Source organism: Neodiprion pinetum, chromosome 5 (assembly GCF_021155775.2).
Source record: "Neodiprion pinetum isolate iyNeoPine1 chromosome 5, iyNeoPine1.2, whole genome shotgun sequence".
In the NCBI taxonomy this organism is placed as follows: domain Eukaryota; kingdom Metazoa; phylum Arthropoda; class Insecta; order Hymenoptera; family Diprionidae; genus Neodiprion; species Neodiprion pinetum.
In genome coordinates, this window is record NC_060236.1 from 3,268,652 (window position 1) to 3,296,646 (window position 27,995).

The 27,995-nt window shown below is 38.5% G+C and overlaps 3 protein-coding genes and 1 long non-coding RNA gene across 6 annotated transcripts in view; 3 read left to right on the top strand and 1 right to left on the bottom strand.

Moving 5' to 3' along the window:
* LOC124220023 (uncharacterized) overlaps positions 1-27,995 on the bottom strand; it is a 47,373-nt gene that overhangs the window by 16,980 nt on the left and 2,398 nt on the right. For 2 of the 3 annotated variants that reach the window (XM_069136395.1, XM_046628369.2), the window contains exons 2-7: positions 23,913-24,022; positions 23,515-23,726; positions 23,186-23,374; positions 22,869-23,012; positions 21,375-21,468; positions 17,844-18,008 (exon numbers count right to left, since the gene is read on the bottom strand). In XM_069136395.1, coding sequence (XP_068992496.1) covers positions 17,844-18,008; positions 21,375-21,468; positions 22,869-23,012; positions 23,186-23,374; positions 23,515-23,706 — 784 coding nt within the window. In that variant the 5' untranslated portion in view covers positions 23,707-23,726; positions 23,913-24,022. Of the gene's footprint in view, positions 1-14,223; positions 14,417-17,843; positions 18,009-21,374; positions 21,469-22,868; positions 23,013-23,185; positions 23,375-23,514; positions 23,727-23,912; positions 24,023-27,995 lie in introns of those variants that run through there. The other variant, XM_046628374.2, reaches the window with a different exon arrangement.
* On the top strand, positions 15,282-18,155 carry LOC124220046 (uncharacterized). Its single transcript, XR_006883510.2, has 3 exons — positions 15,282-15,728; positions 16,665-17,155; positions 17,521-18,155. It is a non-coding gene; the product is annotated as an uncharacterized lncRNA (long non-coding RNA).
* LOC138190968 (cilia- and flagella-associated protein 299-like) lies at positions 22,102-22,803 on the top strand. The gene has a single exon (XM_069136100.1). It carries the CDS (start codon positions 22,102-22,104, stop codon positions 22,801-22,803), a length of 702 nt encoding a protein of 233 aa, XP_068992201.1.
* On the top strand, positions 24,539-27,640 carry LOC124220041 (fatty acid-binding protein-like). The gene is made up of 4 exons (XM_046628422.2): positions 24,539-24,887; positions 26,346-26,518; positions 26,755-26,859; positions 27,423-27,640. Exons 1-4 carry the CDS (start codon positions 24,818-24,820, stop codon positions 27,486-27,488), a joined length of 414 nt encoding a protein of 137 aa, XP_046484378.1. The 5' UTR covers positions 24,539-24,817; the 3' UTR covers positions 27,489-27,640.

Genomic DNA, 27,995 nt, shown 5'->3' on the forward strand with positions numbered 1-27,995 from the left:
ATATATGTCTGTTGCACCCAATTAGAATTTTTTTTTTTTTTTTTGTCAGTTTGATATCAGTGGAAAATTGATATAAATTACTGCATCAACGATGCAGACATTTATATCAAACGGTAGAATCGACGCTCATCGATTTCTTACGCTAATAAATTTTTTTCCAAACATTTAGTCCCACGATCAAACGTAACAACGCATACTGAAAATTGATTAAAAATGTGTATAACTGAAACGAACAAACTTCACAGACCTTGCGATAGGGTTCAGGGAGAGATTCTGTTAATTTATTTCTACGAGGGGGGGTGAAGGGGGTGGTTCCGACTTTTTCTCTTTTTTGGGGGATACCGCTCGAAAAATTTACGTATTACGGAGTTGTCTCGGTCGATTTGCGAAAAAATTCAAAACAAGGACCACCTCGATAAGTGCAACGATAGAAATTCAAAGGAAAAGAATAAAAATAAAATAAAAAATGAAAAAAAATAAAAATAAAAATAAAACAACAATCGTCCTACGGATGCCTATGACGAGATGTTGGGGAGGTCGTGGATATTTTAATAACCTCTGCCACCCGCTCAGACCGCGGTGTGGGCCGCGTCATCGGAAAAGGTTTAGGCGGAGCCGGTGTACGAGTGTTGGTAGAGCGGATGATGGTACGTTATAGGATGGTACAATATAGCGCCGAAGAGGAGTTGAGAGTCGGAGCAGGAGTAAGTAGACAGAGCAACGACCTGAATATCCCTCGACACCCGGCCATTCCCTGCAACGGCCGGTTTTCATCCGGCGCGTTTGTAGCCTTTCGCTTGGACTCGCGTTCAATGGATCTGCGGGATCTTCGCGCTTCTCTCTCTCTCTCTCTCTCTCTCTTTCTCTTCCTTCCGCTATTACCATTATCTTTCAGACCGTACACGTATTACAATAAATGCAAGTCTGTAAATTTATACGCAAGAAGAGTGCGGTCGTTCAACCGTCGCGGTTCTATAGCTGTTTTAGATATTGAATGGGAAATGAAAAATTTAAATAGAAATTAAAGAAGAGGATGAAGATGAGGAAGAGGAAGCGATGCGGGAACTTCTGCAATTTTATGTCTATCTACACCACCGCCACCTACCAACAAGTGTCGAGAAGGGTGATAAACTAAGAGGATGCACACAGTCAGCGTCTCGGCATGCGCTTTGCCAACGCAGATCGAGCGGAATGAGAGAATGACGATAAAGAGAGAGAGAAAGAGAGAGAAAAGCGTCGTGTGTCGGAGTGCCGATGTGTCCCCTCGAAGGTTGAATTTTGCATAATTATAACCAACTTGCACACATACATCGTAAGCAATATCCAGCATGTAACGCGATAATGATTATTCCAGGACTGGTCATTGGTTACGTAGGAACAGCAGTTGTGACAGATGTTTGTATAACAACCCTGGTCTCATTGTTATTGTATTTTTATTTATTTATTTTTTTTCAAATCTGACCAACAATTTGTGTCCTTTATTTTCACTTCATCAAGGTATGAGAATGAAACCGTCCAACCAAACGTTCATAAATTTATACATAAAACAAACCATCCGAAATATATCTACTATATCGATATAATTGTACGTAAAAAAGTTGACGAATCCAACGATTTTCTAATCAAATCATCCGTTTGTCATGCAACGACGCTCTATACCCTTATAATCCTTGCTACAAGTGCTTGCAAGCATTTTATAAAATACCTACCCAACACCGATTACGACGTGAGTAGGTACAACGGAGAGACACGTGAAACCGTAGAGGTAATAAGATGAATCACTCTAGGCGCATTAATCCTCCAACTCCTCCTCCCCTGCGAGTGCAGCGATTAGGGCGAGAGACAAGAACGAATAGACGAGAGACGAGGAGAGGACACGTGCCGACTGTCGGTCAGTCGAAAACCACGCCTACGCCAACTGGCAAATCTATTGCCGGATGACGCACCTCATCCCCTCCCCTTCCACCCCTCAATGCTCACACGTGCCCTCTTTTGCCCCCTTTAATTCCGTAGTTAAATTTTTTTATATACATAATACAACGTACAATCGAAATTAATTCGAATAACATGAGACGATAGATAAGAGGAGAAAAAGAATATTCGACTGGACGTTAAAATGAGTTTCAAGAATTACTCGTAATTCACCAATTCTGGTATAAACGAAATTTTCTCAATCATTTTCCTCGCTGTTGATATACTGATACGGCACGACGGATCATTTGGTTTATTTGTTAATTTGTAAGTGGATATCAACAGCCCGCGAGTTCGTTCGACCGTTTTCTATATGTAATAACACGCCGATCGTCGTTTAAAAAACTATCAGTCGTGGTATACGATGGGACGAGGAAGAGGAAATATCGAGTTACAGATCCAGTCTGCAAAGTAGGTACAAAGTCGTCGTTACAGTCGGGAAAGCTACTAACCATGTCTCATTGTGTACCGCATTATTCGCGTCGTTTTAAATAACGATGAAATGAAATCGAGTAACGACCAAAGTATATAACGTTTATGGAAAAAAAAAAAAAAATAGAACTACACTTCGCCGCTGGTGAATATTATATTCCAAATGTAACATTTCCTCTCGGGGATTAATTATTTAACCGTATAAATTATCAAACGATTAAGCATTTATCGCATTTTTAAAGACAAATTGTGAAAAAGATAATATGATATAGCCGAGACCTCAAACATCTAAAAATATATGTTATACCAAATTAGGATCGTTGAAAATTTTCCGTCTTTTATTTAAGATATGAGTTTTGAATCGTTGGATCGTTTATCGGTTGATAATAATTGATACACCGGATGGAGCCGATTGAATATTATCCCATCAAGCATCGAGCTATTCAAAATGCAAATTATTGGCGGTGATATAACTTAGTGTAAAATAAATCACACGAAAGAAAACATATACATGTAATATACAATGAGTACATTTCCTTGCGAGGCACGCAGAGTTTGTCGCATCGATCGGTAGGTGCCAGACGAGTTCCACACCTTTATAGGCTTCTTGACAGACGGCGGAAAGACTCAATTTACGTCGATAATAACGTTTAATTTGCAAGCGATTTGATCAAAATAAGCCTGTAGAATTCCCGCCGCAACTAACGACGGGCTGATAATACTTGTAGTAGTATCTCAACTGTAACTAATATCAGTCAGAAGTAATCACCCTCGGATTGGTCGGCGGAGTTCAATTTCCGCCTTTATTTCTCCCCGATAAACATTAATTTTATTCACGAAAAGTTCAACACCGATAATCATTGTATACGACACTATACAATAATCCACATAATTAACCAGGCAATGTAAAGTATTTATTTTAATAGCGAATAAAAATCAAGGCCTGCCGGCAAAATTGCTGCTGATGCTGGACTGTAAATCATCTGTATTTAATGTATGTAAAGTAAATTTATACATCAGCTAGTATCTGTTTCGTTGGTAAAATTTTTCTTACTCGTGGAGAAAAGTGCAAATTATGAAATAATAAGGGAAGGAGAGAGAGAGAGAGAGAGAGAGAGAGAGAGAGAGAGAGAGAGAGAGAGAAAAAAACAACTAAATAAAATGAAAATACGTCAATCCGAATCGATAGACAATAATTTTGCGTATCGTATGAACAAAATAACAAATATAAGTTGACCTGTCGTAATCGCGATACCCAATAATCGTTAGACGAAATCTTTGCAAGGTGTTTCGTATTTCTTTTTCTTTTCATTTTTTTTTTCTTCTTCTTCTTCTACGTCTTCTTTTCTTCTCCACAACCACTTCGAAATACGCGATAAATGGCGGCATCGGTAATAGAAAAATACGTAACTCGCGCGTTGCGTAATTTGTTTTTAAAACAGGAATCCTGACCGAATTAACGAATATACGATTTTTTCCCTACGCGCCAATCGACGATAGATAATACTGCATATATTGCACACAGGGGGTGGATGGGGGTTGGGGTTGGGGTTGGTAAATATGTATGTATACCTTTTTACACGTAGGAGTAAAAATCGTGCATGAATATCTCGCACAGCGGGCGTGGCGTTTCGCGACTAACTGAAGAAGATTCCACCGGTTACCGAGTCTTGTTCCCCACCGGCACCCCTTAACCCCCCTTTTCTGTCCGACGGCTGCGTGACTCACTCCTCAACCCCGTCTGGCCTCCGAATCCCCCCTCCGCTCCGCCCGCCGCCCGCAACTTTATGGTGTTGTATACCATGTAGGTAAAATACATAACGCACGCGACATAGGCGGGGCTGGTACGCGTCAATCGGACCTAACTTCGGACCTCGCCACCTTCGGTGTTCATCCCCCTCCCTCCCTCCCGACAAATTTTAAAAACTCGGTATTTTAGGAACGAAGTTAAGTTTTGCGCGATGCGAGTCGTAGGGTCAAGTCGAAAACGATTATTGCAAATACGAGAGAGAGAGAGAGAGAGAGGCGAAAAGAACGTTTTTCACGGAGCAAGAAATTGAGGTTAGGATTTGTTCGGAACGGCGCATGCGCGGAGTACAGAAAATACCAATTTTCAACTCGTAGGAGTTGATGGTGGCCGTTTCAGCAATACGCGCGTGCGCATTCGCAGAGTAACTCGACCGTTATAGAAACGGGTAATTTGTGTGTACGGAAAACGTGCTCGTGTTATATAAAAACATTTTCAAAGCGCATCGAGTGTGAAAAGATTGGAGAGGTGACGATTTAAAAATAAAAAAATTCATCGTATCGAAAAGTATTTGCCACATCGTGCGAATCGAAAAATAATTCGAATATTACGTGCTTACTTACAGATTGTATTATTAGCAATGACGAGCGGACGATTTATACGCTTAGTAACGAAGCGCGACGCGGACGTCGCGCTATTTCTTTTCTTTTTTTTTTCAGCACGAATTTATAAGTTATTTAGCACAAGTTTGTTTCACATTTTCCAATGTATCTCGCGTAACAGCACGTAAGACGTGAATAATTTCAAGTAAAGAAACATGCGTAATTCAATTTGAGAAGTTTGACAGAAACGATGTCATGCTGGATATATCGGAGAATGTACACGTTCGGGAATTAAAGTAAACGGGTGAAACTTGGTGATTTCAAAGTAGGCGAAAGAATTTTATATCTTTGGACGATTTCAACGATATGAGCAACGGATATCATAAATTTATACAACCGCGAAAGTCTAAGGTATATAAATTTGTACTTGCTTTATGTCGGATTGCTCATTGTCAACAAGAGGAGGCCCGCATTGTTGGATTACTGATATGCCTGCTGCTCATTGAATTCACGTATAACTCGCGTGATGCATAATAATTTCATTACAGGGGGTTTAGTCTCACATCTCAATAACTTTTTTTCAATAATTTCTTTTCTTTCATCGTATAATTATTTAATAATTTCAAATTTTTTACACATAACAGAGGAAGTTGTAAAGTATAATACAGCAAAAATTTATTGTTCGTTTTTGACGTTAAGTTTCACCGGTGTGACCGCCTGAAGTTTACCCCTATTTAAAACTGCCTGACGCGATATCTCAACTTTAAAGCATCCAAGAAAAACAAATAACAAAGAGATGTGTAAAAAATTAGACAATACTAAAAAAAATTTATTATAAAGACGTAAAAAAAAAAAATAAAATAAAATAAAATAAAATAAAATAAAAAAGGCACTGAGATGTGAGACTACCTCCTTAATAAATAATACAAAGGTTATACGGTAATATTTTTCCTTATATTACACCCCAATCGATTTTTAGCAACCTGCAGCAGAGTTGTATGTAATATACCATTCGAGTTTGATCCTCGTCGAAACAATCGAAACGTGACCGGCATGTGATATATACCATAACAGACAGGGAGAAGGCGTGTAACATGACGTAACATCCTGCAGCAGCCAGGAAACCCGCACGAGAAGAGAAACCGAACTTCTTAGTTGCGGTAAGAAATAAAAAGGCGTTCCTTAACTCCGAAGGAATTGCACCGTAAATGTATTTGTCCTGTACACCTCTGTGTCTGCATGCCATGGTTCTCAGGATGAATTAACCTCTCTAAGAGTGCCGGAAAGTCTAAATATAGTCTCTGCCTGTGATCGGAACTTAACATACGCTATATGTATGTATCATGTACATAAGATACAGACTTGAGACTTTCTAAAGGGGAATAAAGCTCTTAAAATCCCGCTAGTCTAAAAGTTATAAGTATGTATATATGTTTCTTTGTTTCATCCCCATGGCTTTGTCATCTTCATACATGTACCATTGTTGATGATTGTTAATCATTTTGCATCACACATTCTTGTACATGCGTTCAATTTCATTACTAATATATTGTTATTGCATAATGCACATGACGTACTTAAGTCTACTCCGGTAATAACCATAATTAACCCTCCGCCAATCCTGACTTTCTCACTTATCGGTGTCTCGGAATTAATTTATCATTGTTTAACCATTCAGTCGTTGGCAATTCGTTAGATAAGGTAAGTGTTGACACGTTTATATTCAAAAATTATAAACTGACGTCACGAATAGTAAATTTCTCGACAACTAAAACCAATCGCCAGAGGTTTAGATGCTGCAGATTTGTTTCTTGATAATTTCAGAACCAAGGATCAAACTCGTACAACCAAAGAAGGTGAATAATTGGGACAGGGTCGATAACTGGTACGCTTATCTGACAGGTCCGAATGGTTATATGATCAGGTTTTGACCCCCGGTTAGTGAGGCGAGTTAAAATGTGCAAGGAGTCCAACCGTGCACCTGCAAAGGTTGATTCTAAAACCGGAATAGTGTGTACAAGGATATATATTGGTTTAGATTGTTATCGCGGTAGAAAACCAGAAGCGTTGAACAGGTGGAATGCTTTATAATTTGTTTGTTATACTGTGAGCTATTGCCGTGTGGTATAATAATCGCGCGTTACACTGCAAAATGTCATTCATCGCCATTGCAACGTGTGTACTTTCATAATTTCGTTGCGTGACGGCGCGGTACGTAGAATTAGCAGCTGGTATAAAGTGGTATAAATGTGGAAGTGCGACAGCGACACCGGCGAGTTCTTGTAGAGTCAAGCTCGCATAGCAACGTCGTGAAAGAAGGAAGCCGTCCAGATGGGGAGGATGACGTTACGGGACACGAGAAAAATGTAAACTGACGAGGCGACGACGAGCTGTGTAACCTTTCTTGTTTGTAAAGTAAGCTCTTTGCCAAACCAGAAATTCGACATATGATGCATTCTTCATTTTTATTTCATACGTTTACCACGGAATAGGTATTTAGCGATAGGTTAAAAGTTAAGGGTTAACACCACTCTAGGATTTTAGGAAAATCCTACCCTTTTTTTTTTTTTTTTTAATGTAAACTGTTTTCTTTTTTTATTAACAACTTACTGCTTATTTTTTGGCCAGACATGGATTCATTTTTTCAAAAGTGCTCCATTTCGACAAAATTTTATTGAAAAAAAAAAAAAAAAATCTACATATTTCTATAGACAATAAGTATATATGTAGATTATAATATTTTTTGGTTTTTTGTCCCAGGTCTTAATAACTTTACGAGAAATCCGTCCTCCCGTGAAGGAGTTTTAAAAAAAGATGATTTCAAAAATTGGCTCAGTCGCCGACATTTTACATCAAAATGGAGATAATTTTTTTTTTTTTTTTCATAAAATATTATAAAAATAAACCCTCTGTAAATAAATCCTATTCCTCGTTTCATGCTCTCGAAATAAAACGTCAAAGTTGGACCTTTTTTCAGCCGTTAAAGTGGTGTTGCCCCCTTATAAGGAGAGGTCGGAGTATCGACCGCAGAGTTTACAAACGTGAGTTCGTGATGGGCTACTTCAAGAAAAGTTGAAAAAACGCACTTGTAGCTGATTTTCGCTCGGTTTTAGGTTACATCACGCCACAAAACTGTACAGCCGAACCCGAATATTTTTTTAAATATTTGTTTCAACAATTTTTCTAACTTCCTTTACCCAATGACGACGCAAGAACGATCATACAAAAGCCCTATTACATAATTTTCCAAATTTTCAGCGATTTTAGGGCTCAGGAGGGGAAAAAGGAAAAAAATTGATATCGAAGAAAATTTCAAATTTGATCAAACAGGGTCAAAAGACTACGCAAGGGTTTTAGGGGTCGCTGATTGGATTTGCCATACTAAATTTACATAATCCGATTTCAGACTGGTAATCAGCGACCCCAAGAACCTTTGCACAGAGTTTTTTGATCGTCTTCGATCGAAATTGAAATAATCATCCGCCATATTGGTTCCGGCATCTTAAATTTTTTAAATTTGATTTCAGATTCGTAATCAGCGACCCCAAAATCAAATCATTTATGTAAATCACGTGTATGTGTAGAGGTGTACCTTTTTCGGAAATAAATTATTGTAATATCTGTTTCCAACAATAATATTTTACGTTGTTATCGGAACAATTACTCTCGAGTATTGAAAACCTATTAGTATAGCAAATTGATATGAATAAGAAATAAGAATAAGAAATTGATAACAATATTTATATAATAATAAAAAAATAACAACGCTTAAACGTCATAAAAATATTACGTATGAGAAGAAAATCGAATCCCGGATACGGCAGATTTATCCAAAAGAATTATAATTAATAATCGGAGAATATCACGCGGTCAGGCAGGTCAATCGGCCGGTGAACCGCATCCACATTTGCGAGGCGATACGCGTACCGCGTATGATAGCTTCGACGTATGTACATAAATAATAGCCACGCATACCTCGGCGTACGTTAGGTATCCATATACCGTATACCTAATCGTAAGCCAGATTGGGACGTTATTTTGTGATTGTGCGTGCATGCATTGAGAAAAATTTTAATTTCAAATCAATTAAATAAATAATAAAATTGTATTTCTTCAATATTCGGATATAATGCCGCGGTAAATATTATTCGCTATATATTATATAATATACTAGGTATACGATACTGAAATTATTTTTTTCGACAAATACAAAATAATAAATTTCGGGATCTATCTCCTCGCAAGTCAGTCAATATCGTATACGAGATTCACTTTTTGTTGAGAATTTATAACCAAATACATTCTTAACTACAATGCCGATAATACAGTTTATTGGGATGCTGTGAAAATGTGTATTCGCTGCAACGAAATTGAGATTTCCTTGGATAAATGAAGTCCCCGTAGGAATTTGCGGTATGAGCATATGACTCATGCAACTATCCAGTATTACCCGCGAGGCTATAATTAGTCCTCTGGCATATAGCGTAACACACGCTTTTAACTCGAGTATTAAAAGTCTTGGGATGAGCGCAAAACGGCGCAGATAATTGTATGCATACGTATCTCGCGTATACGTATAACGACGGTCTATTTCGGTGCGAAATTTATATCGGGGCGGAAAAATTCCATTTTAATTCTCATTCCCTGAGAAAGTGGGACAGGGCGGAAACTTCGTCGCCTCACACTTGATCGGAAGTAGGTAAAAATCGCTAAATCGATACATCGGAAGCTGTACTTTAAGCGAAATTGTTCAACAATGCATCCTACTATCCTCTACAGACATGTATATACGATAAATTCTAGAATTGGACGGAGCTAAAGCGACCAGTCAATGTCAGGCAAAATTATTATGTCAGTTTTTCGGAGATCACAGGAAATCCTTGCGAAATAACCTGGCGTTTGTAAAAGAATTTGTGTATGTATTGCATACACTGAAACTCGTATCCGGATAGCTCGCAGACTTTATTCACGTGTGTGTGTGTGTGTGTGGGTGAGTAAAAGCAGACGCCCATTAACTGACAAGCTAACGAGAAAGTCAGTCTACCCGGTTGCTAAGTGCCTATGTAGCACCTACTTGAATTTCAAATACGAAGAAAAAAATATTGTACAAATAATTTTTCTTACAAAGCGTAACATGCATCAGGCCGATTCTTGTTTTCGATTTTATCAAATTTTTACACAAACCGTCCGGCAATTTGGTTTCAAATAAATAAATAAACATCTTCCCTGAAGCGATTAGTATAATCTCAACCTTAACAGCCATCGCGCAATTGTTGTCATAGAATATTTTACAGACGAAGCTGATATTTTTATCATACATAATTATTATCGATTCTCACGAACTTCTCACAGCGTTATATTTATATTATTTTTTTTATTCTTCTTTGCAAACGATTCGTACTGCACGACGAAAAATTATACATATATACGTTACACCGAAAGTGTATCACAAACGTGGTTATTTCGAACGACAAAGTCGTACACTTTATAACTATAATTCCGTGTAAAATACACTCACACCTTGATTGCACGTACATTAATTTTTTATGTGTTTCAAGTCTGTCGGTAACGTCACTTTAACGACGCATATTCAGAAAAAATCTTTACTTTGTTATTAGAGAAGAAAAAAAAAAGTCAACTCCTTGAAAGTCGTTCTAAAATTCTACAACAACCGTTTCTTTCCATGATATTTCGTTAGGTTAACGTTGCCGTGATTTAAGCCTTCTATTTTTTTCCACCTATTGCAGGAAGAATAAAATTTGAAAAACTCTTACCGTCTGGATTTTACCGAGACAAAAGATTGGTGAAATGATTTGTCTAGCGAGTGATGCAAAACGTACGGCTGGTTATTTATACGCTCAACATTTCTGTAGTAGCACTCGTACAACAAGGTATAGAAGATATGTATTAAATGGAAAATCAGAGCCGTTTTTTAAATCCTCTTTCAGCCAGACTCGAGTACCTATGTCTGCAGCGGCTGCAGCTCATTGAGGATAAAGAATAAATTGATCCTGGCGATTCCTCGGTGTGAAATGTACGTTGATCCCGTACGTATACCTACACAATATAACGCAACGTTGCCCCGATGAATCACGAATTGCGAAGCCCCGGGTTCCGATCCGACGCCCGTCGCGTCGAGCTGAGAATCGCGAAAATCTTCAGTGGTTCTCAAACGATACTTTACTTGCCACGCTACGCTTGCTCTGGTATCGCGGTCACCGTTGCAACAATCACTATTATCAACAAACTACCGCTAACTCTACGAGAATGGAAAGAAAGGCCAACAATGCATATGGAAAACGAGATGTGTTACAATTTATACGGTTCACGAGGGTGTCTAATTTACAAACGATTGTGACGTCTCCGGAGTATCTATGTACGTACATACGTAGAAAAATATACAGGGTGTCCCGAAATTTCAGGCAATAAGTAGTTTTTACAGAAAACACAGGTTTGTCGTTCAATTTTTTGAAATTTATTCGTGAAGTATACAGTATATGGAATGGCTTTGTTGTTTTATTGAAATTTTCCATGACAGTTTTGCCTAAATGTGACTGAATTTCGTTCACAAAGCGGTCAGTTTCCTCCTTCAAGTCGTAAGTGATCGTCGGCTTGTCGACGCAAACCTTGGATTTAAAAGCATTAAAATCTGATAACCAAAACGAGAAATTAAAGCGGCAGGAAAATTGCAACAAAGTAGTTCGCATGTGCAAGAAAATCCGTGGAGGTCGTTTACCCGACATGGAATTCCATACATAACCCGAACGTAAATTTCCTAATCGCAAGCCTGTATTTCCTATCAAAATAACTTCTCGCTTGAATTTTGAGACACCCTGTATATACATCAGGTTTTGCATGAGTATTATACCCTTGGCAACAGCCCCGGCATAGTTGTATCGCAATACTACGATCATATTAAACAATGGAGTTCGCGGAACCAAACCATAAGACGTAGTTACTGAAGCAAGACAACCTCCTCGCCTCCACTTTACCAAGGTTTGAAAAACCTACCGCGGGTATGATCGTTCTCCGAGTACCGCTTCGCTCCGAAAGCTCGACAATAAATATTTCTGCACCGTATTATTGACGTGGAACAAACTTCGCCGATATATCCCGGTCATCTTCAAACGGATTAAATTCGAGTCACTGCTCTGACCATCGTCTGCATACGACGAATTAACGCCAAATTACACAAAGAATTTGAATTTTACTGTACACCTATAATATGCGCCAGGTAAACCCGATGTGTCGCGACGACGACCGGCGGGATAAAGGGGGGGGGGGGGGGGGGGGTGATGCTTTAGTCAATAATACCGTCTGGCGATCGCTGCGACGAACTTCAGACAGCTGTACCTCATCATACTTGGAAACGTCTCGCAGTTTATGTACAACTTTGCTGATCCGAGCCCATAATTGTGGTTTCACTCTAAGCTCGGATAATCATCGAAAAAACTCGGACGATAGGGAAATAAGGAAGTAACAATAGATATTTTTTTTTTTTTTTTAGTGACGACGAATATGAGAATTGTATTTACCTATAGGAGCAAACCGGCTTATTGTGGTTGCAATAACTTAAAAAAACGTCGAAAAAAAACGAACATAAAACGAAACTTGAAATACAATTTTACATGTATGTATTCGGAAAAAACAGCCCTCCGTCACTCGGAAGCGAAACTTAACTTTAATAAACGTATATTTGTTATAGGATTCGATATTTCTGACGAAGTTTGAATGTTTAGTAACGTTATGCATGCGACAATGCATGTTAAGAAACTTCATTGGATTGTCTAAGATTTAATAAATCATAAATAAAATAAAAAACAACAATAAAAAATGTAATCACGTTTTGCAAAGCGAACTCATTGTTAGTCACCCTAAAATTGAGCAATAATGCATTTTTCCCCTTGTATATATATACATATGTTTCGTTACGTCAACGTTATTAACTTCAGCCTCGTTATATTTCTATTTGTCGCAGACGAGACGAGACTAGTTCGAGTGATTGTGAACTCGGATAAGCGAGACTTGTACTGTATTCATTCTGCTTTCGTCTGCTTCCGCGAGTATTTATGACGAAGAATACTCGTTTTACAAGGCTCGGTGATGATGTGTGAGAAACGAGGCACGCAGCATTAATCATCCCTTGCGTCGCAGAATTACGTGGAGGAATTTAGCTTTGTCGCGGATAAAAAACTCATAAACGGATGAAAATGCGTCGCACGCACGCGACTTCAATAAATCGCTTTCCAATTCAATCGATTCACGTTCCGTATAAAGTAACTAGGCAATCAGGCAGCCGGATCATCGGCAGATTGCTATATTTCATAAGCTTTACCAGTTGCAAGCTGTAACGTTCGCGTTTGTAACTTGGTAAAGGCAGCTAATCGTAAATGCAGGGAACTGAATTTCGCTAAATTCATATCCAAAAAGAATCAGTGCAATCACGCTACCAACTTCAAGCAACAACTTATAAACCACGAACCAAAACACTATCGAACTGGTAAATAATTATCGCATCGTGATTAAAAATAGGTAAAAAATACTATTTCGCAATGAATTGAAGTTGTGCATTAAACAGTAATATCAAAGTATCGAGTCATAGCTGCACCCGGATGAATCACCGCATACCGTATACTCGTATATAGCTATAACGTAAATACAACGTGTAAAACTGTTAATCGAATATGGTGACAAATCGCGGTTAGTCGTCCTTCATTGGCAAGTGACGATGTCTTCCTTAACTTCGGAACTTACCTCGAATTTAAATCTGATCCGTGTCGTGTTTACGGTTGATAGACCGTATCTCTGGGACGGATACGGACAACAAAATCTACGCTGAGAATCCTTCCAGGGTATAAAAAAAAAAAAAATAACAAATAACGAAGAAGCACTTCACTCGCTGCACGAAATGGATTAAGTACAATATCAGACCGAACAACGGTCCACGTTTCGAACAAAGAACGAAGCACTGAACGACGGTTAGAGAGGAGCCTAGATTTCGTTTCCGACACAGTTTTCCCCGGTGTTAAAATCGAAGCCGCACGACGCGAACTGTGCGAGATACGATCAGGTCAGCGATTAATTGTAAGCGAAGTATTTTGCCCGGCCTGAATCGTGCCTGCACTGCAGATTCGGACCTCGAAGTAGGAGGAGTAAGATGTTGAACGGGGGTGCAGGGCGTTGTAACCGTGGGGTAAGGACAATCAATATGCCTGTTTGGCTTGGTAAATAACGCGGGCAACGGTTTCTCAGGGATGATGATTATTATTATGTCCCGATGTTGGAACGCGCAGCTCGGCCAACAGATGCCAAGTGAATGAAGCGAATGCAGCGTACCCGGCAGCCGGCACCAACCAACCAACCACCCAACCCCGCAGTCTCTCAAGTTTCGACGAGAGTTTCGATGGATTCTCTCCGACGGTGGACGACGTAGCCCGGCCGGACGTTGCGCTATAACCGCACAATACTTACTTAGCCGTCGTGTTATCCTTTGCCTCGGTTTGCTCGCTTTACACTTGTCTTTCGCCACCTCGCCCCGTGCCTTTGCTCCGCTTCGCTTAACTTTCGTGTCTATTTGGTTTGTTTTGGTACGTAGCCGACCCGTGACGTCTGTGACGAGGACCCCTGGCACACGTATTGTGTGTGCCATGTACTATACGACACGAATAAATACGATCCGTGTCTTTTTTCTTTCCCTCAGATTATTTTAACTGCTGGGAATTTCTCGTTGTTACGAGCCAATTTTAAATCGTGGTGTCCGGTGGTCCTGGACATCTCTTTGAATTTTGCTTGTCCTTAAGATGTCCTGGAAATATTCCATTTTCAATGCCCTTGAATAACCTGAAAATGTCCTTGAATTTGTTACGGATTTTTTACTGGACACCGTGTCCCTGAGGACACAAATATTGCCCGTGAGATATCGCACGCAAAGACAAATTCGAGGATTGCACTTTGACGCCGATTTGCCGCGGCTTAGTTATTTTATCTAGGTATGTACAAGCTGTGGCAACGGTTATGGAGCCGGAGGAAATAGGTATGCAATCATTGTTTCTGTGTGCAACGGTTGTTGAAGTACGAAAGGGGCATGCCGAAGCTATAATTTCTAGATTATTAATCTAGACTAAACATCTAGGCTGGAATAGAGAAGCGTGCATTTTCATAACGGTATAATTACAATTGTAATTCAAGCGAGTCCTTAGATTTCCTCGCGGCCAGCGTCGAGCCAAAACTGGATAGATACTTGTGGCCTAGGGTGGTCCTTATTTAGGGTGCTGATGATTTTTTCCGTCCCACCTCGTAAATTGACTTCAACTATCTCAAAAACGATTGTCCAATTTTTTCAGATTTTCACCTCAACTCAAAGATCGTCCGCTTTGTGATCAAAGTTTTTTGTTGGAAATAACGTGAGAGAACCTTTTTTTTCTCAGTATATATTTTATTGTTTTTCCCATGTTATTTACATAAGAACCTTCGATCGCGAAGCGGACTTTCTTTGAGTTGAGGTAAAGATCTAAAAAAGAAATGAGGCAATTGTTTTTTGGATTATTTGACGTTCATTTGGGGGGTGGGGTAGAAAAAATTCGTCTACACCCCGAATAAGGACCACCCTACTGTGCCCGGCATAGCGGGGGAGGGTAATTTCCGAACAAAACCAACTGATATTGCCACCCTGATTACAGATTTCGTACTTTTTCATGTATCGCTGAATTTAATCGTGTCAAGAAAGGATGTGCAACGTAGTATGCATGGGGCGTGGTTTAAAAATCAATATCACATGCAAGATTGATTGGAACTGGCCGATCGTGAAGAGACCTGGATTGGAAACATCTCGTCTACCTATGGATCCGACGCTGTATCCAATACCAATACGCACAGGTACGAGGTACGAGAGTGATATGAGACACCGAAAATACATATAGCTTGGCAAATTTGACACTGACAGTGCGAAAGTTGCTGGGCACCGGTAGTGGCATAAGGTAAGTATGTACAATGTACATAGTGTACGTACGTACATGTAAAAGAGCATCGTGACCGTTACATTAATGATCGGGACTCGCGGACGGTACGTAAGAATTGGATATCATGTTACGAGCTAGGCACGATCAGGATAATTCATCCAGCAATTATTCGGTCTATTTGCATATCGCGGCAAGCGCTGATCGTGCGAGTGGCATAATTTCTCCAATTTGGCATGGCCGTATACATACAGTAGCCAAGTGCCGGAGCGAAGGACTTAACCCTTTCTTACCACCTGTTGTAGATCAATTTTTTGTATATTTAGAGAATTTTTCGCACATATTACTTTGCGATTTTTTCCTATTTCTTATAGTATGCTGGTGGGTTTTCAATACTGGAGAGTAATTGTTGCGATATAATGTAAATTATTATTTTTAGAAACAAATTGATTGTAAAAAACCGTGAAAATTGAAAAGTGACGTAATTTATGACCGACAAGGTCAACCCTCTACACGTGTAGTATACATGTTTCCCATAAATTGTATGTTTTTGGGGTCACTGATTACGAATCTGAAATCGGATTTAAAAAATTCAAGATCGCGGACCCAATATGGCGCTGAAAACGAACTTAATACCTACCTATACAAAATAGAGTTTATTCGATAATTATTTTTCCCTGAATTTCGACATGCGGAATCCGAATCGACGATTCATTTTCTGCCAAAATGTTCATCTTCCTTGTTAAAATAGTTGCGATTGGCTATACGGCTATAGTGGCTACCGGAAAAAGTTCTAAACTAAAAATTCTCGTCTTTTAATTTTCAATTTCTACAGATCTTGAATAATCACTAATATAAATGACGATAAAAGATTATTTTTTTAAATCTTTCGAATGAATCCCGTTTGGTATATTCAAGTCTGCTCGGTGTATCGACTAATTTTTATCCTCATTTTAGAATTGGGGGCGCTGGCCTTCTCACTGGGTCCGGGCGGCATAATCCGTATAAGGGACGCTATCGCCGGTCACCTTATACCTAGATAGGTACAACAGTGTCACGGTACAACCAAGTAGTCAGAACATCATACCGAGATGTACGACTACTTCAAGTTTCGAATGTCTCAGCGAGTCTGCGGCAAAGCATGTAGGCTATCCTTAGGCCCACGTAGCTATTACCCGTGTTACAATGTAACGGGCATTCGTTCTCAGTCATGCTCTGCTTCTCGTGCGCCACGGAGGTATGGGTAGGTAAGAAGTAAGAACCAAGAACCCACGGTATCCCGTGGTTTTGCCGGAGTGACGGACACGTTTTATACAACGAATGGATTTGCGCATGTACCAACTTCGCGACAACGAACCCTGGTGAACCCGTTCTTAATTCTTCATTACACATCAGCGCTTCACTTACAATTAAACGACCAGGCATAATTCCTGTAAAATTTTACCGAGGTACAATATTTTCTATATTGTCTGATTCACCGTCTAACGGTTGGATAATTCGTAAATTGCATATGCGTGCATACAGAAATACAATTTAGGGGGGCGTTTAGGTTTGGTCGGTGTAAAATCATAACTATTTTTAGGATTTTCCTCGGTCAATTTTTATCCGATCGTCTTGAAATATTGACACATTCTTCAAAATTTGTTAGATTCGATTTTTTTTTAATTTTAACCCCAAAAGTTTTTTATAAAAGTTATTTTAATAATATTTTGTTCATTATTGTATACATTGGAATTTTTTTTTTACATTTGGGCTACGAGCCGAACCCGAAAAGGTGTTTTTAACTGAAAAAACTTTCTCAATCTGTTAAAAGTTGGACAATGATGTCAGGAGACGAGCCACCGCAACAGCCCTCGAGTTTGGAGTCATTCCCCATGTCGCCAATTTTTTATTAATATCAATGAAAAAATTCTAAAATGTTCTTGAAATTATAAATAATAAAGCCCTCAAACTCAATTTGCTCTAAGTGTTTTCATTTTCTTGAAAAAAAAAAAAAAAACACCTAAAAATAGGTATAATTTTAGACCTTCCAAGTTATCCCCCCTCCAACTGAAGATCAAAACAAGTTGCGGTCATGATAATAGCCAGAAAATAGGGAAAATTGAGTTTTTCTTTTTGTTTTTTCAAAATACTCACGAGGATCGTCTCGCAGTTGTTGGTACACGAGGGTTGTAGCCATGGCCTCGCTGACGTAATCCCAGAGACCGTCGCACGCAACGATTAAGAAGTCTTCTGTCCCGTCCAGGGGAATACATCTTATATCCGGATCCCCTGTCACGTACGGCTTGTATTGTACATCACCTGAAAAATACACTTGTACATGTACGTTTGCATACATGAAAATGTCATGGCGGAGGCATGAGAAAACAAGATATACAATTATGAATATTGATCTGACACGTACAATGGGGGCCAATTACCAAGGTTGTTAACCCTGGGCACAAAGTCACGTTACATGTACTTATTTATTAATTGAAAATGAAGAAGTATAACAAATAAAAATATTTCCCTCACATGAGTGAACTTTAAACTTGAATTAAAACTAATTAATTTAATCATTAAACGCCAGCTTTTAACTTCTGATATGTGCGAAAAAATTTTACGCTCCATATTTATTATTTCATCGCGACTCTAGATAGAATTGTACGACATGGCGTACAATAATTTTCTGCGCATATGTACATAGGTATAAGCTGCGTTTAACTATCGCTGTAACAGATGATAAAAACAGGTAAGCTGAAACGTTTTTCAAGATTGTTTTTCTCGCATGCACGTAATTTAAAGGATAGGCAAAAATTTAGTGACTCTTATCAAGTGGGATTTGGCACGTCGGGACAAGAGTAATCGTACATCCGTAAGAAGCACGCGATACCGCATCAGTATTCCACTTGGTTCTAATTAAATTTAACTATCTAATTAATGAACGCATACATGAAAAGTAATTTAAATAATGAAGAGCGGCAAGGTGCCGCGGCGGTGACTTCCGGCCTTGTATCCATCGCCACATGGTTTGTTCAAAGGCGGTTAACGTATACGAGTGTAGCTAGTTCGTTTATTCGATTCATCACTGAGAAGTCAAAATTCTCCGCATAACATGGTTCTGCATATGAAAGACGAAGAAAATTACTTTTCGCACGTGGTTTTGAGACATTTCTGAAACCGTTGAGAAGAATAAGAGGGAATGTCGCGAGCCGTCCGTCAATATGGCATGCAGTTATATGCATAGACTTTGAAGAGATGTTTAAAAATTATTACCTCTGTCCAGCGAATATTGACCGCGTAGTTTTATACGTAAAAAAAAAGTGGGAACTTCGCTGTATACACATATCACGAAGGGTTTAACGGCAGACAAATTATTCCATGCATTCAAACGATTGCTTAGAGCCCTTATAGAATATCAGAGAGAAGAACGACGGCGTTGCTGCGATGCACGTATGATTGTGTCAACCAAGCAACCAATTCCATGACGAACGAATTCGATAGCCAAACGTGCCCAGAATTACAACGCGATTTCCGAACATGGCGCTGATTGTCTCAAAGATGCCTTAAATGGCATTGGTCACATCGCGTTAGTATGTGACGTTAATTTGCAATGAACAGCGCAAAGAATATATAGTAGAGCTCAAAGAAAATTTAATTAAAATAACAGATAAATGATATAGACTTGACAATAAGAGAATATACTAACAGTCCAATCACGATATAATTATATCCGAACTTAAATAAAAAATTCTCTAATGCTACGGATGAATCTACCCATAATAAAATATGAGCAATTAGCGGAAAAGTTTCGTTGCGAAGCGGATGTTCGTGCTCATCAGCCCCGACCATTTTAGTGTATGAAATGCCAGTATGATACATGTGGAACCATGAGTTGTAAGCGGCAAAAAAAAGTGTCAGTTTATACAGATGTATGTAATATGTAACACGCGACTTTCTCGCAACGAGACATAACGCTGCGACATTGCCGCTGTTATAACAATTAAAGGAAAACGCGAAGCGCAAAGAACAAAAATGCGGATGATAAAACGGATTGGTTTCGGTATTCAGGTATATTAGAATGTATATACGATCATGTATTGTCGAAATCCACTAAAATTACGTCACAAATCACACTCATTGCATTAAGTCTGGACAGTTCCGTACTCTAGTTAAACCCAGTAGACGATAAAATAAATAGCTTGTTTCCTATTACATAGTTAGTTTTTCACGCATCTTGCGAAATAGACCATTCTTCTCGCATTTCCCGAAATGCGACTCCTTCCTCTGACCAGTAGGATATATGCTCATGGACAGCACATTGCCTATCCTTTAACGTTACTATGGCGGTTGGAACCGAGTAACCAGTGATAAAGGCCTAAGCGTGACAGAGAACAGAGAACCCTTAAGGATATCAACGTTGCCAGATCGGCGTGCAGCCAATAACTACCCTTATCGCTCTACTCGGCTTCACCGGCACAGAGCCGGCATTCGCTGTCTAAGTGTATATAATATATCTAGACAAAAACATTTGAAGTGTTAAAAAATCCGCCAAGTTGCCAAAACCGCATCACAATAAAAATACAAGAACAAGTTAGGTATTGTCAGTTTCTGTTGTGAAATTAAGAAAGATCTCCAAGCTATAGGATCTCTTAGGACTTGGGTAAAAGTCGTGAAGTCGGACCTCGCTGCTTCGTGTAGTGATATTGGAATATCGTTCCAAGAGCTACGTACATACGTGGTGGGCACATTTTTGTTGAAAATCAATTATGTATACTATAGCGACAAAGTGATCACGGAGACTAATCTGTTCCAATATCACTACACGAAATAGCGAGGTCCGACTTCACGACATACGCCTAATTGCTGCGAGATCCTAGGGCTTGAGGATCTTTCCTAATTTCACAACAAAGACTGGCAATGTGTAATGTGATGCGGTTTTGGTAAATTGGCGGATTTTTTTACATTTCAGATGTTTTTGCCTGGATTTCATTACTTTTTCTAAGTATGCGGAAATGGTACTGCTATACCGCAGTAACCAATAAACTAATTGTCAGTAAACCACAACTTTTGACCGCCACGATGAGAACGCGAAATAGCAATGCAATACCGATGCTGCCGATCTAATTGGCGCAACTCTACGTACATATTACTAAATAAACATAATTCCGATAGATTTTTTTCACTATTGTTATATTACCTACTTCAGCTGACTCAACATTATTCATGTTAATTACTATCAGTAGTTAAGTTCTACCAAAGTCGCGTTACGAATGATTACCTCATGGTGCTCGACTAGTTTTACATGGTGCAGTCAGTTCCAGTCACGGCTGAACTCTATTCAGTTTTCGACTTCTTTTCTTTTGTTTCACAATTATCATCTTACGATTTTTCTGTTTGTGAATGTCACAAAGTGTTCATCAGATGATGCCTTATTCAAATTTATACCAGAATAATGCTAAGTCTTGTATTAGCAATATTTAAATGTTGTCTCTCGTGTCGATCGTTATTACGTTCGATTTTTGCAATAACGGATGTTTCAGCTTCGGCGTTCTCTGTTCAGAGCTGTATTTGCTCATATGCCGACATTATTTCTCGAATTGATCAAAGACAATTAAGAAGCACAGTTACGAAAGTAGGGCTTGACAATAATAAAATAAAGCTATTTTCCAAAGAATAAACACGAACCTATAGCTCTTGAAACTGCAAGCTGTCCATTTACACGCCATATTCCCCAATGGATGACTGCTCCTCCCATATCGTTTACACGCTCCCGTTCGTCCTGAAAGTTAAGTACATCTTTAACAGGCGAACGATTGATACGTATATACGACGAGTAGTAGAAATACAGTTAGATTTATGAATCAGGAACGAGGTGTTAATAGCGCGTTTTCATTGTAGCAGAACGAATTTGTAATTTAATACCGTAAAAATAAGTAATTTTTGCAGAAGAAATAAGATCCCGAGTATCGCTTGGATTTTGCATCTTCTACTTTGATATGTATAAAATCAAATCCTTTCTCAGTCCAATGAAAATTTTCATGCATTTATTTTCAATACATACGTTTCAGTTTCAGTTGAGGAGTGAAAAGTGATAATTTTCCTGTTCCTAAATTTTATGAGAAGGAAGTTCAAGTTGCCTACTTCACAAATCGCTCTGATTTACAGCATTAGCTGCCTATCAACAGTATCAATAGATCTTCAGTTTTTTTTTCAAAGGACAATTGTTTCTATTTATCTGTAATTTAATCTAACCAATAGTTCAGGAAAAGATAAATAAAAAAAATTAATAATACACTTAATGGAATCCCAGGCTACGCACCAATGGAAATATCTTTTGTAATTTGTACACTTTCGAATCACCAGTTACAAAATAAAATTCCATTATGTTCGTCGTTTATTCGTTTGGCATATGATGACTCAAAGGGGCACACAAATTGACGGAGATCGGAGATTGCTGGAATTTCATACGTACGAAGAATATTTAGACTCACTGGTCACAACGGTAGATCTATGCTACCTGAGAAGTACGACGGTAGCTCGTTCAATAGCAGAATTGGGCTACAGATGCATAGGAGAGACTCTGACAAAGGAAGAATTTTACAGACGTCTCAAGGCCGTTGAAAATTTATTGTATCCAACTCGCGGCCCTTATGAACTCGCGTCAGAGTTAATTGTACCAGCTAGTACCCTTCAACAGGAGTTGGCTCTGCGGGAGCGAGCGAACAGACTTGGGACATTGATGACGATAGTGTTTCTGCGTCATTTCACAAGGTTTGGATTCGAGGTATCAGGCTACATCGACTATAGGCATAGATTGACCGAGGAAGACTGGACGCCGTTCTTTCAAGGAAAAAGAAAACTACTACCGCTAGAGTCCGATCTGGCTTTTTACCACTGGAGGATGGGAAAAACCGTGTGCAACGAAACACCAAATTTTCATCCATTCATAGACCCCAAGCAGGGACTTGTGTTAAAGAATCTGCACGATCGAAGCATCATTTCTATTGATCCTGACGGACCGTCACCTACGATAAGCACAACGCGAGTAAACGTGAAATGTGATGGTTATGAGCAAGTCGTTTTCTACGACCACGTTGTGAGGCGAAAACTTTGAAGCAAATTACTCAGTTAAATTGATTCAAGAGAGATTATAATTATTTTCCATACTAATAAACTCACATCTCTGTCAGGTTTATGAGGATTTACAAGTTGAGTTATTTGGCCTCGTTTAGCAAGCACGGCTTGAGAATCACCCACCCAAGCGATATAGAGCTTTCTTTTTGACAGTAGAGCACAGACTGCCGTTGTCCCACTGTTGAGATTCTGTTGAAAAAGAAAAAAACAACGAAATATTAGTTTTAGTACCTGGATCAAATTACGCTTCAAAATTTATGATGCCCTGTCGCTTATTGCAGGCTCAATCTTTGCGTGCGCATATCTGACTGCCCCGACCCATACATATTTAGGTTGAATACAATTTGCCAGATTTACCGTACCTGTTTATTTGATTTTTCAATAAAATGTGCATCTGTGGTAAGGAAAGCATCTCGCAAGGCACGTTCAGGATCTGTGGGATAATGATTACTCTCCGCTAAATATTGATGAAGATGAGCTGCACAATATACCGCTGCATCTTGCCCGGCGTGCCCGTCAAAGACCGCATAGTAGTGTCCTGGAGAATCATCCTGCAAATGGAACAAGTTCCTTATAGATTAGGAGTAACTACTAGGTAAAATTGAATGTTGTACGTTAAATTGTACAACTATATTTTTGTCTCTACAAGAAGAGAAGCGTACCAATTGTCTGTAACTTTGTCTTAACTTACCTGAATACTGAATATGGTGTGCAAGTCGTGTATGACCACGTGACGATCTTCCATTTTCCGCCTGCTATTTTTGATCGCGCATCTCGAGACCAATGGAATCGGGGTGGACGGAGGAGGTGGTAGTAACGCTAACCTACTGTTTTCCAAATAACGTAGGCAGATCTCATTGACCTTACCGATCACAACCTGCATCAGTCTAAGTGGTGCGAAAGCTGAAAAATACAAAATGATTAATAACTTAAAAATGTATATATTAAGCGGTAAATAATCTCTTAGTGATATATTCTGTTAAAAATAAGCAATATCTATATATAGAATATAAATTTAGTCATCACTGATTTGCTAAGCAGGATTTGCTAAGCAGGAGAGTATGCTAATATAACATTCAATATAGTTACTGTTATCCTGAAATCGCCAGCCGCATGCCTCTGACTGTTTACTGCAAATCCGCTTCACTTCCTCCAATACCAATCGGACCAGGTATGATTGTAGACTAGGTGGACAATACCTGAAAAAGAGTATAAGACAATGAGAAGATAAACTTTAATTCCGATGAACACTTTGACAGTAGTGAGATTCTATAAATTTAAGCAGATCAATTGTGACGTTTACTTTCTTTTCTTTTTTTCTTGTGAAACAACTCTTGTGAAGGCAATTTTTTTTCCCAATAAGTTGAACTTTATTTCATTAATTTCTCCACCAGAACTGCAGTGATTTAAATAAATTGCAAACAAAGTAAACTATAAAAGTAAATGTAAAAAATTCTATTTATTTGTATACTATGATAATTTTTTGTATCTTATTTAATAAATCAAGTGTAAGTTCAATGAGTGAGTCATGAGAAATTTTATATGGAAGCGATGGTAACAATCAAGCGGAAATATATACATATAGCAAAGATAAAATCGGCTTTATCACACGCATGTATAGTATGCATGAGATAAATATCCTGTTATGGCATGATATGAAATGCTGCGACATTATTCGTGGAGAGGGGGAGCTGCACAGGGCGTTATACACAGAGATAGTCTACAAGTTATCGTTCGCGGATAACGAAAATTGTCGCTCGACATTAGCGTTACCTAGAACCTACTTATAAGTATAAGTTTTCTCGAACACCGTACTTAAGCAGGCTGGAGGCGTGTGGAAAAACATTTAGAACTGCTACAGCCCGAGCAACAAGAATCAGATTGAACGAGCTTTCAATAAAATCGGGAAGAACGTAAATTTTGAATTCAACAACGATTGGTTTGATTTATTCTATTACTTTCACGAAGCCCGAAATACATCACATCTTATAATCATGGCAGAAATAGTAGGAGTTTATCGTCACGAACGTAGCGAGAATTTTGACGAATACTTCAAAGCTGTTGGTAAGTGTTTTTTCTCTCAATTTTCGACACTTTAATCCATAATTCAATTTTTACATTGCCGAATGCAAGGTCTTAAAGGTATATTTTCTACTTAAAAAAAAATTAAATAAATAAAAATACAATTAGTAGATGAACTACCCAGCTATAAACTATGTTTCAACATTACATTCGTGTTAGACACAACGCGAGCTTTTATCGTAAAAATATAATATTGTAGCAGCATATGCGCCGGATGCAATGATAAGGTCATTACAAAAAGCATGCGTGTAGACGCAAGTCACATTTTCACGTATATAATGCAGGCATATGCGTATTGATAAAATTTGCAACATATGAATCACGCCCAGAGTATATATCATCAAATATATCTTATCTATAATTGACATTTCGAGACGGCTTTAGAAGGTGGATGACATAAAATTATATAAATATAATTATATACGTTGCACTCGTAATCTAAAACCCACTTTCTGTAACCACACCGATATCTTATCATGGATATCGGTACGTGCCCGATAACATCTTCGTGATATAATGCGAGAAAATGCTGACAAATTATTAGACACAGACTTTACATATAAGCTACGCATCAACCGATGTAAGAATCGATAAGGGATCTGACATTACTAATCAATCATTTTCGTACATACCTATTGCGTCCTTATATACATATACCTAACGAAATTGAAGTTGGCAACGTTATCGTAACGAAACATTAAGAAGAAAGTTACTATTTCCTTATTCTTACAATGATTTTAAAGGAACGAAGAATTCAAAACATCGGTACGTTTTGTTTTGCTACGATTTGCTGAATTTCAAACAATTCCAAAATCACAAAGTAACGGGTTTTTCATCACGATCAGCATGAATCGTTGCGGTACCGTTACTAACTTCAGTATGGTTATATCTACGTGAAGTTCAAAATCATGAAAGTTTTATTTTTCCAAGAACGTTAATTATATTCCTAATAATGTTGATAATATCATCCGATTCTTACGCGATTTTTACACCTTTGCCTCAACCACATGACGTTTAATTGGGAAAAGAAATATGACCAAAACAAGTTATAAAAAATCAACGAACGCTTCACGCAGAATTTGTATGATGAGGCTAAAGTTAGTAACGTTAACGTAACGAAACATTGGGGGGAAAAATCACTATTTTGCAAATTTATGGTGACTTTAAAGTAGTTAAGTTGTCAAAGTATGAATACATTTTGGCTTATTACGATTTACTGACTTTCAGACATTCCTGCAATAGCGAAATAACGATTCTTCGAAACGTTTATCATTATAATAACGTTACTAACTTTTCAGCCTCGGTTTGTATGCATTTGTGTATACAATACATGTGCATGCGAGTTCCGGTCAAGCGAACGCATTATTTTTTCTATATTCGTCCTCGCCAATTTAATTGAATTGAAAGGTGAAAAATTAAATGAGATGGAAATTATTTCAGGCGTGCCCTACATCGGTAGAAAAATGATGGCCATGAGTAATCCACGTCTGGAAATTGAGCAAAACGGAGAAAAATGGACCATCCGAAACGTATCTGCGATGCGAACTAACGAGCTAACCTTCACCCCCGGGACTGAATACGAGGAATCGATGCCATCCGGAGATGTAGTCAAGGTCGTACTCTCTTTTCAGCCTTACACTTTTTCTAAAAGAAATCGGGAGGGAATTGTAGAGCGGAAAAAGTTGGATTTCGAACTGATTATCTTTAGCTATCGCTGATTGGAGCGGCGGTCCCACAAGTTTTTGTTTAATTTGATAATAACGTCTCTTTCATTAGTCACGGTACTGCTCGTCACAAAATCTCAGATAATATACTATTGTCATACGTCTTTGACGTTCTTGGGTTTTAGAATGTAACAGATGTGGTGGACGGCCGGCTAGTTACGAATTCGATCAGTCCGAACGGTTCCAGAATAACACGGACATACGAGTTCACCCCCGAAGGTGCTATTTTGGTAAGAAACATGTTTACGATTTATCTACATCAGGCATCACGAAGTTTGCAACGTTATTGTAATGATGCATCTTTAGAAAAAACTCATTATTTTGCCAATTTAGGATTCTCTGTAATTTAGGAAACCGTTAATAAAGTATGAACAAAGTCAGATTTTGTAAATTAAACTTTTCCAGTTATTCTAAAAGTGCCAAATATAGTAATTTTTCTTTCTACATTTCGATACGGTAACGTTACTAACTTCGGCCTCGTAAAATGGTCTGATGAGGTGCGACTACATTAGACGTAAAACAAAAATCTCACAATTTGTCATCCTTGCCATTATAAGTACAATCCAACGACAAGTAAAACTAAAAAAAAATGCAGTCTTCTGCGAATTGAGAATAGCGATTATTATACCAGTGCCCCCCTCCCACTCTCTCGCTACTCGGCAAGTAAACATAACATTTCTTTCTATCTGATGGTGAGATTCAGATTAATTCTCAGTGCTAAACGACACTGCAGGCGTCCCAAGCGAGGAAATAATGTAGCATGCAATAATTACAAAACAATTCGCTATTTCAGACTATGACACATGAGGCAAGCGGACAAGTGGCCAAGAGATTCTACAAACGTGTGGTCGCTACGTAAATGGTGGTCGGCTGACAGTGAAATTTTTTTTTGATAATAATGTACACATTCCTATTGAGACTACGAACGGTTGGCGTATAACTAATCTTAATTTCTTTACTTTGGGTTTATTCCTAAGTAAATAAACTCTATATTTGTAAATTTATATAGAATGAAGATTGTTTATTTCGCAGCGATTTATCCTGAAACTTTACCCTAATTTCCTCATCCTTACACGTTAGTCGAACGAGGCTGAAGTTAGTAACGTTGACGTAACGAAAAATTACTATTTTGCAAGTTTATAGCGATTTTGAAGTAGTCGAGTTTCATAAAAAAAATATTAATACGTTTTGCCTTACTATGATTTACTGCGTTACTAACTTTAGCCGCATTTAGGTGGCCCGGTTATGTATTGATGAAACTCGCTGTGAATGATTCACTGGGAAACACCTGTGTCGCAAGGTAGTGAACACCACCTGTCGGCCGGCCTTATAATCGCATGTGTGGGTTTGTGAACCGACGGTAACG

What these genes read in the sequence shown, in the direction of transcription:
- LOC124220041 (XM_046628422.2), top strand. Translation starts at nt 24,818, where the DNA reads ATGGCAGAAATAGTAGGAGTTTATCGTCACGAACGTAGCGAGAATTTT. An exon ending in CATCCGGAGATGTAGTCAAG is followed by an intron (nt 26,519 to 26,754) that starts GTCGTACTCTCT and finishes CTTGGGTTTTAG; the next exon opens with AATGTAACAGATGTGGTGGA. An exon ending in CCCCCGAAGGTGCTATTTTG is followed by an intron (nt 26,860 to 27,422) that starts GTAAGAAACATG and finishes TCGCTATTTCAG; the next exon opens with ACTATGACACATGAGGCAAG.
- LOC138190968 (XM_069136100.1), top strand. Translation starts at nt 22,102, where the DNA reads ATGACTCAAAGGGGCACACAAATTGACGGAGATCGGAGATTGCTGGAA.